The 16,963-nt window shown below is 40.3% G+C and overlaps 1 protein-coding gene across 1 annotated transcript in view; it reads left to right on the top strand.

Annotated features, from left to right (window-relative positions):
• The window catches only part of LOC136866288 (synaptic vesicle glycoprotein 2A), a 410,558-nt gene extending 393,990 nt beyond the window's left edge, over positions 1-16,568 (top strand). The window contains exons 10-11 of the mRNA XM_067143116.2: positions 5,976-6,103; positions 12,874-16,568. Coding sequence (XP_066999217.2) covers positions 5,976-6,103; positions 12,874-12,914 — 169 coding nt within the window. The 3' untranslated portion in view covers positions 12,915-16,568. The remainder of the gene's footprint in view (positions 1-5,975; positions 6,104-12,873) is intronic.
• The last annotated feature ends 395 nt before the right edge of the window (positions 16,569-16,963 follow it).

The raw sequence follows: 16,963 nt of genomic DNA on the forward strand, positions 1-16,963 counted from the left end.
CCTGCACCCAATTCGGTAGTTGCTCCAGTAAAGAACGTCGCAAAGGGTAAACGCCTGATGGTGTGATCTAACCAAACTACTAAGGCATCTAAGCCGGTAGAGAACGGAAGCAGGGCCAGGTCCTCCTACCTTGCAGGGTCAGGGAAAGCCTAATCAGTATCGGCGGAGGCAACATTGTCAACTAGGCCTGATAATATCTCTCACTGCCAGACTAAACTAGAACAGAAGGTGGGGAAGAAGGGGCCCTTCCTCTTATCCCCTCCTACGAAAGAAAAATCATACCCCATCCGGAGGGTATATCTCAGTGCCAGCTGGAGCATTTGCAGCAAAGCCAGTGCGTTTCCCTCGTAGGAGGATCCCCCGCCGCCGAAATGGGCCTCAAAGGGCTTCTGGGATCCTGTACGAAATCTCATCCGGTGACGAAGTGAGGAACGTTAAGGGTTCGCCTCCATCCTCGGATGCTTACGGAAGCAGATTTTAGGTTAAAGAGTGACTTGCCGCTTGAAACATAATGCAGATAAACACAAACCTACAATATGGGACTGTCACAATGGAACTGTGACAGCTGGTATCTTACTGAGCTGCGCCGGCTAATTAATTTGTTCGCGCCGTGTATAGCCTGCATTGAAAAAACTAATCTCCGATCAGATCAAAATGGTCTTGATAAATTTTAGTCTATACTCAAAATAAACAGATTTTAACCAGTCTTCCAGTGGCGTTGGTATCTTCATCCATGCAGATGTCTATAGTTCAACTTATCCATTAAGAACAGAGCTGGAGGCAGTCGAGGTACGTTTTTCGAAAAGCTTCTCAGTATCAATAATATAGTTCACCTGAGTGACCGGTTCCATCACCTTTCCTTCTATTGGGTAATTTCAGCGCTCATCGCCCGTCATCGGGCTCTGAATGGCCCTCACAAAGACCAAGAGAGTTGGAGGACCTAACAGGAGAGCAGGAATTATACTTTTTAAATGTAGGAGAACCAACTTCTTTTAGCGTAGCGCATGCGATATATTCCCCGCTTTGACGTTAGTATGTGCTGCCGTGCGCTCATGAAATGGAAATTCATGAATTAAATCTGGGATTCTGTGTGGTCCAGTGTCTTGTATTCTGTGAAGGTATGTGACCATGCTAATGAAGCAGTTCCTAATAAGTTAAAATAAATCAAATATGAATCAACAATATAGTCAACATTGTTTAGTACAAACCCAATAACAGAATTTCATTCTATTTTCATAGTCACGGGACCGTAATTTATGCACGATAGTCGCTCTACAAAATTTCAGCGTAAGAAGTTTGGTAGCAGTATGACCCGTTGCAGTCTGTCGATACGTATTTCCTGCAGAACACCCTGATACAACGTATCCACAACTTGTTGGCCGGGTGATGGAAGGTAAGTCCCATTATCATTCGTATGGTTCCCAAGCCACACGGTATAGTGGAAAACGAGCTAGCTGATACGGCTGCCAAAGCAACAGCCACACTACCCTTATTACAAAACATGGATCCCACTAATAAAATACCGGTGAGTTCATGGTTGAGATTTTTGGTGATGTCTCACTGGGAGTGCCACCACTCCTTCCAATAGGCTGAGAGTTGTTAAAGGAACAGCGAAGGTACGGAAGAGTTCCCTTCGGGTGTCCTGGAGGGAAGTAGTGGTATTGTGCAGTCTTCGGATCGGCTGTGGTACAGCGATGCACTCCTTTGTACTGAAGAGAGAACACCCCCCGGTGCCCATTTAAACGCTGTACATATCCTTACAAAGTGCGGGGGCATACCATATTTGGGCTGTAATCTAAACATTTCGAGCATCATATCCCTCATTTCATGTGATGACCACCAGTCGGTAACCTCGTCATCCTTTTTATTAGGTATTGTGGTAGTTTTTAATTGTTCCTAACAGAGAAATGTTTATTTTAGTTATGTCTTAACTATTATTTTGCTGTGAGCTAAACTTTTATTCTCTTTACTTTGTTCTTATCTACTAGTTGATTTTTTTTTATCTTTAGCGTTGAGGTTGTGTATATTTACTGAACGAACCAACGAATTCCCGCAAATACAGGTTGCCACAATTGACAAAATATAGCTTATCAAGGTACAGGACATTTCTGTCTTAAAGAAAAATAGTGGTGGAAAGATTTTTTAATTTGCGGAGGCCCGAATGAGCGAGATTTCGGAATGTTGTATAGATCCACATACAGTACATGGTCGTGGTAACAATGCTTTTAATGCTGTTCGTTGGCAACTTGAACTTCTTGTCCAGAATTCCATGAACAAGGCGGATATAGTGCCACGAGCTCCAATAATTAGGACGCTAATTTTTTTTCATTCAGCTGGTACTCGTACTTCTTTAGAACGGTATGACAGAGCGAGTTTGCCGTGTGCTTAGGGCTGCACACCTGTGAGCTCGCATTCGGGAGATAGTGGGTTCGAACCCTAATATCGGCAGCCCTGATGAGAGTTTTCCTTGGTTTCCTATTTTCATATCAGGCAAATTATCTTCAAAAGTAGTTACATCAGGTCTTCTCATTCTGCCTGTCATAGACAAACCATAGACTCCTTCATGTACGCGGATGTTTTTACTGCGGAGTTCTTTTACAATCAACGATCTAATCTTGTGGTGCCGTGAGTTTCTCGGTGAACGTGAGCCAGTGTTTCTTTCTCTCCGGCGCATCTGAGACAGGGGTTTCCGTCCTCAGTTCTCTCCAAAGCAGTTCATATTACACATACATTTAATATCATATTGATTGCCTCCCGTTATTAGCTACAAGGAAGCCTTTGGTGATGCCTAATCCAGTTGTTGGCTGGAGTGTACTATTTATAGAGCTCTACACCAATCCCCTTCTGAGGAAAGAGCACCAAACTGTCATTTCACGACTGCTTAGCTTTTCACAGATTTTTGTTAGATTTGGAAGGCCAATGTCTTTATTGAAGAGTCTGTTAAAATCCGTGATGTTGAAATGGCATATGGCTTTTAGTGCCGGGGGTGTCCCGAGGACAAGTTAAGCTTGCCAGGTACATGTCTTTTTTGAAGTGACACCCGTAGGCGACATGCGCGTCGTAATGAAGATGAAGTAGTGATGAAGAGGACACATATACCCAGCCCCCGTGACAGCGGCATTAACCAATTATGGTTAACATTCCCGATCCTGCGGGGAATCTAACCAGGGGCCCCTGCGATCAAAGGCCAGCAGGCTAAACATTTAGCCAGGGAGCTGGACAGGGCCTGTAAACAGTGCATCGTTTCGGATTGCAAATCATGCACTTTTAAAACTTAGCTGTTGCTGGTTCAGTGAAAAGTGTTACTTGTTGTAGGTGCAAATTCCAGGTTGCTTTAGAGTCTCAGGCTTTTGAATCATAAATCAGAATGTAGAGTATGATCGGGTGTCCGTACGTAACTGTTAAATTTCCTTTAGGGAAGTTTTTATAATTTCGTCAGTCGCGGCTTTCAGGAAGTTAACCGGTAATCCGTCTAATTTCAGCAGTCCGAAAAGCATATTGCCGTTACGCCTAGGAAAAACAGCTATGCGATAATATTGCAGCATAGAACTCTGACCAGAAAGGTTCTGTCATCTGAGATTCAGTATTGCATCAACTATATCAGCGAAGTTCCGTTTTAACAAGAGATTTGGTACAACGTCTTTAGTAGGAATGATTTTTTCAGCCATATCAAAATTAGATGACCAGTCGTATATTTAACACCTATTTCGGGATGTTAGTTTATTCACTTAAACAACGCAGACAGTGAACAGCGATTATTATTATTATTATTATTATTATTATTATTATTATTATTATTATTATTATTATTATTATTATTATTGTCATCATTGATATAATAATTGCTCTGAGCTCAAGCCTTATTAACAATTCTTCGCCATTGTACGATAGATATTCTGAGCCGAGATCAAGATAAGTTCTTGTTTTCTCGGTAGTTGCGTTTTCCTTCTTTTGGCACTCATCAGCCTCGGATTTGTTCTTCCAAATTCTCGAGCTACTTCTGACATTGCACTGATCGTGTTACTAATTCTGTCTTTATTAATTTAAAGCATATGCCTGGCCGTTAGTATTTTCATATTTGTATGCCTATTGCAGTTTCTGAGTAATTGTACAGTAATTATACTCCCCATCTTTCCTAAGGTTAGAAGCTCACGATATTATGAGCCACTCTCTATGCACCTCAAGTAGAAAAAGAGTGAGTTCAACTTGTCATTCTCTGAAGAATAAGCGTATCGAGTAAATAACTGAAGGGCAATAAGAACCAGAGAATGGACAGGTTTATCTGGGTAAAATGTACTTGATCGGAAGAGAACCACAGTTGACAACGGGAGGAGAGGATGAAAAGATGAAGGGAAAAACCTGGTACTTCAGACTAGTAGTAGTAGTAGTAGTATATTAAGCTGAGAGTCCCTTGGTAGCAGTAAAGATCAAATGGGGAATAATACTGGGATTATTAGACCTAACTATTAGTATAGGAGAACCAGAGGCTATTTCTACTTGTCGAAAAATGTGAAAGAAAAGGTACATGGAAGGCGGTTTATTACGACTCTATAGGTATCAGCAACGTAATATCACCAAGGTCAGAAGGGACCTAGAAGGAGGACAGATAGGAGAAATGGAGGTTTAGAGCATGACACTAGTCAATGAAAGTTATTTTAAACTCAACTGTGCTTTTAGGTAGCCACAACGACATCTCAAAAGTTGTAAAATCCCGGAAATGTTAATTTTTGTCATTTTCTAATTATTCTTTTCCTTACTATTAATTATTGATGCACTATTATATCCCGTTCCGTTGTTCGCACGCTATGTTTACCAGTCTGTGTGGTTCTTCACTGAGTATCCTCAAGCCCAAGGATTAGTCAAATACCCAACAGTTCCACAATTAGCTAGCATTGAAAAGCAGGTGGGAATCGAACCCGCCTCTACTCAGTTGACCTCCCGAGGCTGAGTGGATCCATTTCCAGCCTTCGTACCACTTTCCAAATGTAGTGGCAGAGCCGGGAATCGAACGTCACTGGAAAGCAGGTACGAACATAAATGAACGAAGGAATTTTCACCTAATGACACTTGTTTTCCAAGTGCTCTCGACGAACACTCCTACTTACCTCTCTTCTAATTTTTGTTTCTTTCCTCATTCCATGAAATTAGTAGCCTACCCGTTCTGGTTCCTTACTTGAAATTCCACTAAGTCTAACATTTTCCTACAATCATTCCTTTTTAGTTACTGCATCGAGACTCTGGAATACATTACCAATGGACATTCGGCACCTTACTTCCTCTCATGAATTAAAATCTGCCTGCCGAAAGTTTTTCCTGGGAACATGAAACTGAGTTGTGCCAGTCATTGTGTGTAGGTTGTGTGAATAGGTTTTCAAGATTTATTATTATTTATTATTATTATTATTATTATTATTATTGTCACACCAATTGCCGTACTGATATGTAGGCCTAAATTAGTCTTAGAATCATCTGTCCGTAGTATTATTTCTTTTTAGAACATTTATGTCTTACTTACTTGTTTACACTTTTAAATTTTATTGTTTATAGTGGTTAAGTGTAAGAGAGGGCCGTGAGCCCTAACTTCGCCACTAATGTAAGTCAGGAATAAATAAATAAATAAATAAATAAATAAATAAATAAATAAAGAATGAATGAATGAATAAGGTGTATGTGGAATAAGATAGATCGTCGTTGCGTTTTTCACCTTATCAGAAGGTGCTCCTCGATATATCTTTAAAGTCCAATGGTAAGCGCACACCAACCGACTCTACCTTTCACACCTTCATGTTATCAAAGGTACAAGTATTAAAACTTGTTCCAGCGCATACGAGAGGACATGGTGCATTATAAACACTAATCACGGGTTGATCTACTAACAAAGTAAAAACTCGATTCGAACATACAGTAGCCTTCAACTATTAAGTGACTAAATGCTTTAACAGTGTTTCATGCTGGGGCGCATTGAATATTTTCAGAGCCATGGCTGTCGGCATGTCATTGTCATCTGGTCGTCTGGGTGAGGTCGTCTGCAGCGTCATGCTCGGCTATCTTATTCAAGAACGATGTGTGCTGTTTGTCTTCCTCTTCGGTGGAATCTGCGTTGGTGAGTCAATTTCATATTTCACAGCTATACAGTAGACACAGGAAGCTGCACAATATGGGGATTTTCAGATTTTGAACCCCTATTGATAATGGCTTCTATTTGAAATGTTTCTTCTCCGAAGCTGACTCAGATTATAGTGTGTTAAAATAGTATTTTCTTTTTCTCTTTTTTATCTCTGGACAGCTATCCTCGGCTGGATTAATAGTAATAATAATTATTACACACGCTATAATAGACCACATGTAACCCCTCTCCTCTTTTTCTTTCTTTCTTTCTTTCTTTCTTTCTTTTCCATTATTTAACTGGAAATGAGTTTATTTATATGTTTTGTAGTTTTATGATGATGGGCTCAATGTCTGAATTTCTGTTTGTTTGTTTTTGTGTTATTTTTGTGTTTTGTTGGGTTACACTTTGTTTTATTTATCAAGAGAGAAATCTCTACTTAAGGTAAGGTAAATATCTAAGTTCCACCTCTGAGGTGTAGTGGTAAGTGTGATTAGCTGCCATACCCGGAGGCCCGGGTTCGATTCCCGGCTCTGCCATGAAATTTGAAAAGTGGTACGAGGGGTGGAACGGGGTCGACTCAGCCTCATGAAGTCAACTGAATATAAAGGGGGGATTGGATTCCTTTGTTAGCCATCCTCGAAATGGTTTTCCGTAGTTTGCCATTTCTTCTCCAGGCAAATGCCGGGATGGTACCTAACTTAAGACTACGGCTGCTTCCTTCCCTCCTCCTTGCCTATCCCTTGCGATTATTTCATCCCCCACAAGGCCCCTGTTCAGCATAGCAGGTGATGCCGCCTGGGCGAGGTACTGATCTTCCTCCCCAGTTGTATCTCCGCGACCCAAAGTCTCACGCTCCAGGACACTGCCCTTGAGGCGTTATAGGTGGGATCCCTCGCTTAGAGGTAAAAACTAACCCGTGGCGGGAGGAGGAAGGGGAAGGGGTGAACGGACAAAAAAAAAAATATCTATTCGATGTTACAAACCGAATTTCAATTTCCAGTAGTACAGGCAAGACACGTTTTAATGCCCTGGGACGGATGAGTTTCGAAATATTTGTCGTTCAACGCCTTTCCCACAGCGAATACATGACATTGTCCCGTAAAGTGTGGTGTAGTAAGGAATGGAGAAATAAGTCACCCGCGTTCCTCCTCCTGCTGGCCATTCTGTTTGCTAGTCGATGGTTGCTCGCTAACTCTTTCAACCAGCGCATCCCTACACGCTCTTACTCATATTTGATAGTATACGTTGATATAATACTGAATACTTTATCTTATAACACGGGTTTCTTTCAAATCCCTTCATACCCCATACATAGTCTTAAAATTTACCCCGTATATTGCCGTCGAATCTTGTCCATTTAAGCTTAATTCGTGGAACATTTTCGATACATTTGTCAGCAATGTTTGGAAGGAAAGTTAAATTTCTCGAACTGTTTCCAGCGATCCAGCCTCTGTTTTCCGATTTTGCTAAGTATTGGTCCCGTTTCCTGCACTCCTTAAAAATATGCTTGTGTTCAAAACAATACCATGACCGTTTTATTGAAACCCCTTTTCTCTAACAATAACTTTTCCTAGTTCTGGAAAATGTTACTTGTCAGTTTCATTTTGTCCTTGGTGTATTCAAATGTCTGCGTGATTAAAATTAGTCTTAAACTCACTTCAGAAATTCTAGAATTGAAAATAAAACAAATACTAAGGAAACTGATTATGATTGAGTTCCTTTTCGTAAGAATTGACCGTAGTTGAGCTATATCATTAACAGTTCTACTGTTGTGAAACACCAATTCTATATCGTCGCTGGAAAGGTAAAAGGTTGTATTCCACAAAGCTGCTCCTATCAATTATTCTCATTAAGATTGGTCACGCCTCCCAGCCACGTATTGATATGCAGTCCATCAGAACAAATTTTGTTGTGTTCATTTTCCTATGCCCATGTGTAAAGGAAAATGAACCTTACAGTACCGTACTGTAGGAATGTACGTTTGCATTACGTATTTGCGCACTCCTAGTGTACAATGCATGTAAGGTTCATTTTCGTTTAATCGTCGACATAGGAAAACGAACACAACGGACATTGTTCTGATGGACTGCGTATCCATATGTGGCTGGGAGGCGTGACCAGTCTTAAGGAGAATAATTGATAGGAAGAGCTTTGTGGAATACAACCTTTTACCTTTCCAGCGACGATATGATAACTTAGCATACAATACATGAGATATTTTCAGTGTTTTGTTTGCAATAATTCAATAAAATGCTAACAATATTTGAGCGTGTTTTGTGTCTGTTACACTGTATGTCTTTGGTTGTCTTCTAAATACGCATTTAACCTGCAATCGCTCGAAATGAAATTTACAGGGTTTTATTGTACGCACAATTGTTATTGGATACGGGAAATAACTTATTTTTATCCATAATATGTTCTGGGAAAGTGATAAAAAGCTCTATCACTTTCTCGGTTGTAGTAGTTCATCACCGGTCTATCATTGATTGATCTTGCTTTCAAATATCAAGACTATTTCAATGTTGAATTTAGGCTACAACTGGATATAGGCGACGGGTTTGTTTTCATTTCTACAAACAGATGGTGATTGTCGTTCTTTTTCTCTTTCCGTTTCGTACTCGCGTTTACTCATTTTCATTTTCGCGTACTTACTGTGTATGGGTGCATGCTGCTTCATAACCGATCTACTAGCTGAGATATCCGAGGTTGCCAGATGTAAATCAGTACGAAGACTAGAACCTGGTAGCCTAACATTATGGAACCAGCTCCTTGCCTACTGTGCTACGGGAATGCTTTTATATTTTTCTGGGTTATATGACGGTTTTACTGTGTGGAGATGAGAAGAATGCTAGAATGGGGAATGTGGCCTGCAAGCACGAACTTCCTGTTCTGCCCAGATAGATCGGTTACACGAAAACATTGACTCACACTTTGGAGTTTGCTGGATTAAAACTGACAAGAGCGAAGAGCTGTCAGTAGAAGGTAATATAAAGTCGCCTGGGTAGTAGCGGAGTTGCTATGGTAACCATTGCGTCACTGGCTCTGCTGGTGAGAACCCCTTCGCCCCGTGCTTCACCGGGCATGTGCATTCTTCTGATCTCCCAACAGTACCTGGTGTCTGAAACCAGTTACGCTAAAATCCCGACATTTAAAGTCCCGTAGAGAGAATTTCCAAATAGGTCTTAATTGTATATGCATGTAGTGCAACTTCCGGAAATATAGACAAAATGAGTGTCTACCTCACTATCGACTCTCCTTGAAAGTGAAGCTTATAATCATCTAGCTCTCCAGCGGTTGCAAGTCTTCTACGAAAGTTACTTTTTTTCAGGTGGGAAATCAAATCCGTATCTTTCCAGGGGGACCTCTAAGGCCTCGGTTTGGAAGCTTTCTCACACACGCGACAAACATAATACACCAGTTTGTGCACTCTTTTTACTAGCAGTCTCGCACGCTAAGTACGTCAGGCGCTTGAGCAGGATGTCACAAACCCACCTCACATAGAGCAACAATGATGGTATAAATAGATGTAGTAGACTACTGACATATTCCAGCTAAGTAATTAAGTACTTCATTCTAATATATGTCTTTCCAGAATGGACATAATTTCAGTTAATATGAAATTGGAGACATCAGTTACGCTACATAGAATTGAAATTGGTAATTTGTCGGTCATTGAAGCCTATGAGTTAGCATTTCTACTTGGCTATCCTGTTACTCCTAATTCACTGACTAAGCATGTCCATAATGCCATCAATGAGTTGCAAATAGTATTCAGAGCGTACTTCGATGGAGGCAAAGCAGTAATTACGGCGTATCGTCTCTTCAGTATTCTACAAATTGGTCATTACTTCAAAATGGTTCACGTACTGTATTAGGGTTTTCGATTGTCATCGTTCAGCTTTCGCATCTCTCTTCCTATTAGTGAATCTCTCTCTATCTCTCTCTCTTCCTGTGTGTGTGTGTGTGTGTGTGTGTGTGTGTGTGTGTGTGTGTGTGTGTGTGTGATACGTAGTTTTTGTTCAAGGGGCGAATGAATGGGAAGGGACATGAACAGTGTGAAGAAGAAAACTTCCTTGGGCTGAAAAGAGAGTGAATGGTAACCAAAGGAGAATATTATATAGGAAAGAAAAAAAAGAAAAATATTCCACAAGGAAGCTGAGAAATATTAGCCAGTCACTATTTTTGTGAGAAATCATTGAGAAGCACTCAATTAAAAAAAAACACACACCCGTGCGCGAGGAGAGATGGAGACACATTCTCCATTATAGTAAAGAGAGGTAAGGTAAGGGTTATTCTGCCCGAAGGCAGGTCCGAACCTCCGCAGAGGCGTTCCTGAGCCGGAGTTTACGTGCGGTAGGGTGGCCAGTTACTTTCCGCTACCTCCCACCAACAGCGCGTGGCAACCCATCCAACTCCTGACCACGCCCAATGTTGCTTAACTTCAGAGATCTCACGGGATCCGGTGTTTCAACACGGCTACGGCCGTTGGCTTGTAGTAAAGAGAGGGATGCTGAAATTTTCTCCTCCCTACATTCGAGAGACTGCGTGTTCAGATGGATGCTGAAATTTTCTCCTCCCTACATTCGAGAGACTGTGTGTTCGAACCCCACTGTCGGCAGCCCTGAAAATGGTTTTCCGTGTTTTCCCATTTTCGCACAAGGAAAATTCTGGGATTATACCATAAGGTCACGGCCACTTCCTTCCCACTCTGAACCTTTTCCTATCCCGTCTTTGTCATAAGACGTGTTTGTGTTAGAGCGACATAAAGAAACTAGTTAAAAAATTATAAAATAATTCTACATCAGCGCCAGAGTCACCACTTCGAGGCCTGTACACCTCAAAGCATAAAGTTACGTATTATCTTTAGAGACGAGCCTTACACCTAGGAATTTCATATTTCGCACCTTTAACTTTTCCATACGTTGAAGCCTGCGTGGCTCAGACGGCAGCGCGTCGGCCTCCCACCGCTGGGTTCCGTGGTTCAAATCCCGGTCACTCCATATGAGATTTGTGCTGGACAAAGCGGAGGCGGGAGAGGATTTTCTCCGGATACTCCGGTTTTCCCTGTCATTTTTCACACCAGCAACAATCTCCAATATCATTTCATCTGTCAGTCATTAATCATTGCCCCATAGGAATGCGACAGGCCTCGGCAGCCGGCACAATTCCTATCCTCGCTGCGAGATGGGGGCTTTATTCATTCCATCCCTGAGCCGGTCACTTTCAACTTTTCCATACGTTGTAAATTCTTCCTTCACCAATATGAAAACTCCCCGTCCTTTCGATTCCATCCTGTGTCTACGATACACTTCGCTTTTAGTGCCGGTGTGTCCGAAGACAAGTTCGGCTCGCCAGATGCAGGTCTTTTGATTTGACATCCGTAGGCGACCTGCGCGTCGTGATGAGAATGAAATGATTATGAAGACGGCACATACACCCAGTCCTCGTACCAGCGAAATTTACCAATTATGGTTAAAATTCCCGACCCTGTCGGAAATCGAACCCGGGACCCCCATGACCAAAGACCAGCACGCTAACCATTTAACCATGGAGCCGGACCCTTGACTATGCATTGAAAAGCCACATAAAATAACACAGAATCTTACATCCTTGCTGTGACGTTGAAATATAAAACGCACCTCTGTGTGTTCGAAATATTTCTGAACAAGAAATGTAACTTATAAATTTATTTTAAGTTCGGAATATAAGTCTGTTCATAACAATTTGCTTCTCTCGATTAGGAAAGTAAACTGAGATTTGTGTAAAACAACAAATTGGTAAGATCATAAAAAGTAACGAATGGCATCCAAAATGTTCGACATCACTACATAGGTATATAGTAATGAATTAAGTATATCTTATTCTATATAGATCGTTCATTCGTCCAGATAGCACCTTTCTTTCTTTCTTAATCCGTTTACCTTCCAAGGCTGGTTTTCCCTCGGACTCAGCGAGGGATCCCACCGCTACCGCCTTAACGTCAGTGCCTTGGAGCGTAAAACTTTGAGTCGGGGAGATACAACTGGTGAGGAGGACTAGTACCTCGCCCAGGTGGCTTCGTATGCTGAACAGGTGTCTTGTATGGGGGACGGGAGGGACAAGGAAGAGGAAAGGAAGCGGCCGTGGCCTTAAGTTAGTACCATCCTGGCATTTGCTTGGAGGAGAAGTGAAAAACCACAGAAAACCATTTCGAGGATGGCTGAGGTGGGAATCGAACACCCTCTACTCAGTTCACCTCTCGAGGCTGAGTGGACCCCGTTCCAGCCCTCGCACCACTTTTCAAATTTCGTGGCAGAGCTGGGAGTCGAACCCGGGCCTCCGGGCGTGAAAGCTAATCACACTAGCCACTTTACGACGGAGACGTGCCTAGCACATTTCTTAATGCGTGAAAATAAAAGCTATTCTTTATTAATTATCCCCGTCTAGAATGTACTTGATTTCTCCATTTAGTAGTTATGTAATTCGGAGTTAATATTGTACACTATTTCGAAATGTAGTCCTTTTTCTTCTGTAATAATTGAATAACCTTGATATAAAGCATATTTAATTTTAAATGTGAATACATAAAATTAATGCAACTAAAGAGTGAGTAAATTGTGGAACAAAATAAATAAATAAATAAATAAATAAATAAATAAATAAATAAATAAATAAATAAATAAATAAATAAATACTGGGTTATTTTGACACACCTAACCGTAACTCCAGTTTATATTAGCTTTTATTTTAATTGTTACTGACGAGTTTTATGATCTATGTTTCAGCATGTGGAGTAACATCGTTCCTCCTGCCAAAGAAAAGTTGATAGCGTCTGTGGAAGTTAGACAAAGTGTGGACGTTTCCTAACCATGGTAGCAATTTGGTCCAAAGCACATTGCCACATTTTGGAAGCTACCTATCATAATTCTAGATTTAAATGGAAATTCTCACCACCACCAACAACAAAAAGCGTTTGTTGAGAACAATGGGAATCAAGCCGCCGAACGTTATTTTTAAATGTCCTTATGATGGTTTTGATATTTGCCATAAGTATTGTTTGCTTAAAGTTCGTTGGAAGTGGCAGATGTGACAGTGCACTTAATTTTACACTTCTGTATGTAAAATTTAATATAATATTAAAGCACAGTCGTTAGAAGTAGAGCAGGATTTTCTCATCTTGCTCTCAATATATTGTTATTAAGATGTTACTCAATAACAAATATTAGTAAGACATTATGGAGAAATGTGATTTCTAAGTGAATTGTGTTTTTACTGAAGTCTTCGACTAGTTACTAGTCGATCTTAAACTATATTCTGTTAATGTACCTGTATATAGATTTAGGCCTTTACAAGAGAAGAGTCTGTTAGTAGTTGGGGAAAATTGAACCTAATAATGTACTGTTGTTTCTCAAAGCTTATTTCATATCTCACTGTGAGGAAGATGGCCTGGTTCTTTAATGCTATGTTATTTCATTGACATTTTACACCTTCGTATTTTTGTTTACAATGAGCAAAAGATGGTACTGGAACTTAAGGTCTTAAAGTGATTTTTCTTATTAGTTCATCTCGAAGGAAGCATCAGTGAGGAAGGTTAATAGTGTTTAAATAATGACTTGTATCCCTCCATTTGTGACTGCAGTTTAGAGTTCATTTGTGTGTCCTGGTTTTACATGAAGGACGTTAATATTTTCAAGGTTCGTAAGCTATTTATGATGTATTTCCTGTTGCAAAAATGAGCGGAATCTTTTACGAAAAAATCTGCTCCAATTGTACACCTCATCTTGTGTTACGGTAGTTCATAAGGTACTTTTTGTCTGACCTTTCAATATGTATTTTCTCAAGAAACACTTTACCAATAAACCTGCTTAGTTCCGTTAAGTTAAGAAAGTGATAATTAGCGTTATTGCAATTTGAACCGAATGTTACAATTTAAATTCGTTCTAAGAGGTTGGAAGCGCACTCTTTACTGGTGAAGTATAGATCAAATTCCATGTATTAAGTAGCCAAGAGATCTTTATAATGACGAATGTATTGCGTTCAGCGTCTCCGTATTCGGGGACTTACTGCACGTTTTTTCAGCCTACCAATATTTTGTCCCAGGGAATGTAAGCCGATTACCGGCATAAATTAAAGGTCTTTTTTAATTTGTCGTAGATTATCGAAACTAAAGGATGATAAAATAAAATAAATGTTTAACGCTCGTATAACCGGCATTTATCCTACAGTTATATTACAAATACACTAAATAACACCACCACTTCAGTTTAAACTCTATCGTAATCAGCAGAGAATCAGAATGTTAGGTATATAATATAGATATGGATATTATCATATTGGATTGAGCCAGATGACCAGAAAGTAGTCGTAGTGACTATCCGTAGGCTACTGAACCGTTTGTCTTTCAGAACTGCAATCACAGTTCCATGAAAACGTTTTCCCTCATTTCTGAAGTTCTACAGTTCATCCCTATTTTGTATGCATTCATCAGTTTCATAGCTTAGATAACCCAACTGTTGGTCATGATCGTTACGACGTAAATAACTTACGGTCTGATACCATGGTTAGCCGGTTCGATTCCCGTTGGTGGAGAAATCACCATCGGAATTTTGGGCAGCAGGATAGGAAAGGTGGGGGTATACAGTTTCTAATCACTAGATTACATGCCAAAAGCCTGGGTTCAACTTCATATCTATTCGCCGTGTTCATTGAAGTGAAGACATGTGATGTGGTTGAAGGTGACTCGCTCATCGGATGGGGACGTTAAACATTGTACATATCCCTTGGTGTTGTTCTACAGCAGTAACCAATGTGCTGACACCGGGTTTCAACTTCTCCCTACTCCATTATAACCACCACCATCACAATCATTACCATCCAGACGTGTAGGACGGCAATGGGGATATTGTAGAATGACTTGCACCAGGTCATCGCAATCATTACGGCTTGGATCGAAATCTGTGGTACATCTGGTGAGAATTAGCACTAGGCTGTGATATTTATTCCTAGCACATTGATGCTCAAAAAACCATTTTCAAAAGCAGCCATGTGGTATTCAGAGGAAAATGAAGTTGGCTTCTGTGAATAGCAGGAATATAGACACGAATGGAAAGAAATGTAGTCATGCGAACATTGTATTCTAAGATGGAAGTACACTTATCAAAGAATCGGTTGTTCTGTGGCAAATTGCCGATATGTAGAAAGATGGAGTAATCCTGATTATTTATTACAGTATTCATTGTCTAGATGTCCTAGGTTTCAACCTTTCCAGAATGAGCACTTAACGCAAGCTATAGAACAATGTTTAGTCACAGGGTAAACCAATTCAATAGCATAACATCTGAGTGTCTCCATGTTGTATTACAGAGTAAATAAGGTATTTTGTTCTATGTCACTGTAGCGAGACACTCTAGGTATTTTGTGCTTCTAATATGTGAAAATAATATGAATATAGCCTAAAGTATATTCTGAATTCTTCATGAGCTTCGCTGGAGTAGAAAGTAGCCTTTTTAGTTTTAACATCACTTGTATGAACTACATTTTTACGAACGTGCTCAGAATAATTTACGAGCCATTGGTATTATCTTGACACCGTAAATTCTAGTTTTCGCCAGGTTGAGTGGTTCAGACGCTTGTGGCGCTGGCCTTCTGACCCAACTTGGCAGGTTCTATGGTATTTGAAGGTGCTCAGATTCGTAAACTTATTCATGTCGGTAGATTTACTGGCACGTAAAAGAATTCCTGCGTGTTTAAATTCCGGCACTTCGGCGTCTCCGTAAACCGTAAAAGTAGTTAGTGGAACGTAAAGCCAATAACTATTATTATTATTATTATTATTATTATTATTATTATTATTATTATTATTATTATTATTATTATATTCCAGTTTTCAGTGACGCGGAACAGGTCCTCAGTCGTCAGCACATCTAAACTACTTTGAAGTAGTTCGTTATGTTTGAAATATACACCTTAACATAGCTAATAGAGATCCTTGCTTCCGTTTTTAGCTCATATTATCTATTACGATTTGGAAGCTTACGTTACAGAGAATGCCATCAATGAAATTGCCAGGTTTCACATACAAGATCTCTAATATTTAAAAATAAAATTTGATTCCTTCCGCACATACATTGGAACAACGCAGTTGATATCATGCCAGGCTTAGAAAGTTTTTATGATGAGAATTGAATCTGAATAACAGTCACTGGTAAGCAGCATTAGATCTACTCAGCAGGTACAGTATGTTCTTAAAGTTCGTACTGATTACGTGTGTCATAATGCAATGTCCTAAAATATTGTGCATAATACTGAGTAAATCAGTGATACAGCAGTTCTGCTGTTAGTATTGAAGTGTACCTAATATAAGAACAGCTGTCATTTTAATCTTTTTATTTCAAAAAATATATCTACAGTGTGAAAACATGTGTTCTTTCACAGAATTGTCACAATGCAATGTTAAATCAATAAAAGAATACCACCAAAACCAGAGACTTCCATTTCATTTTGTCAGGGTTCCTGCAACTATCATAGTTCTGAGTACTTTTTCAATAGTACAAGCTACTTTGTGTACTTTTTCTTTTAACCTCATTTCTGTGTTGCTCAATCCTAAAGAATCCATGAAGTATAAACAATGAGCTATTTTTTGCTAGTTGCTTTACGTCGCACCGACACAGGTAGGTCTTATGGCGACAATGGGATAGGAAAGGCCCAGGAGTTGGAAGGAAGCGGCCGTGGCCTTAAGGCACAGCCCCAGCATTTGCCTGGTGTGAAAATGGGAAACCATGGAAAATAATCTTCAGGGCTGCTGACAGTGGGTTTCGAACCCACTATCTCCCGCATGCAAGCTCACAGCCGCGTGCCGCTGACCGCACGGCTAAC

This window comes from Anabrus simplex, chromosome 3, assembly GCF_040414725.1.
Source record: "Anabrus simplex isolate iqAnaSimp1 chromosome 3, ASM4041472v1, whole genome shotgun sequence".
Taxonomy (NCBI): domain Eukaryota; kingdom Metazoa; phylum Arthropoda; class Insecta; order Orthoptera; family Tettigoniidae; genus Anabrus; species Anabrus simplex.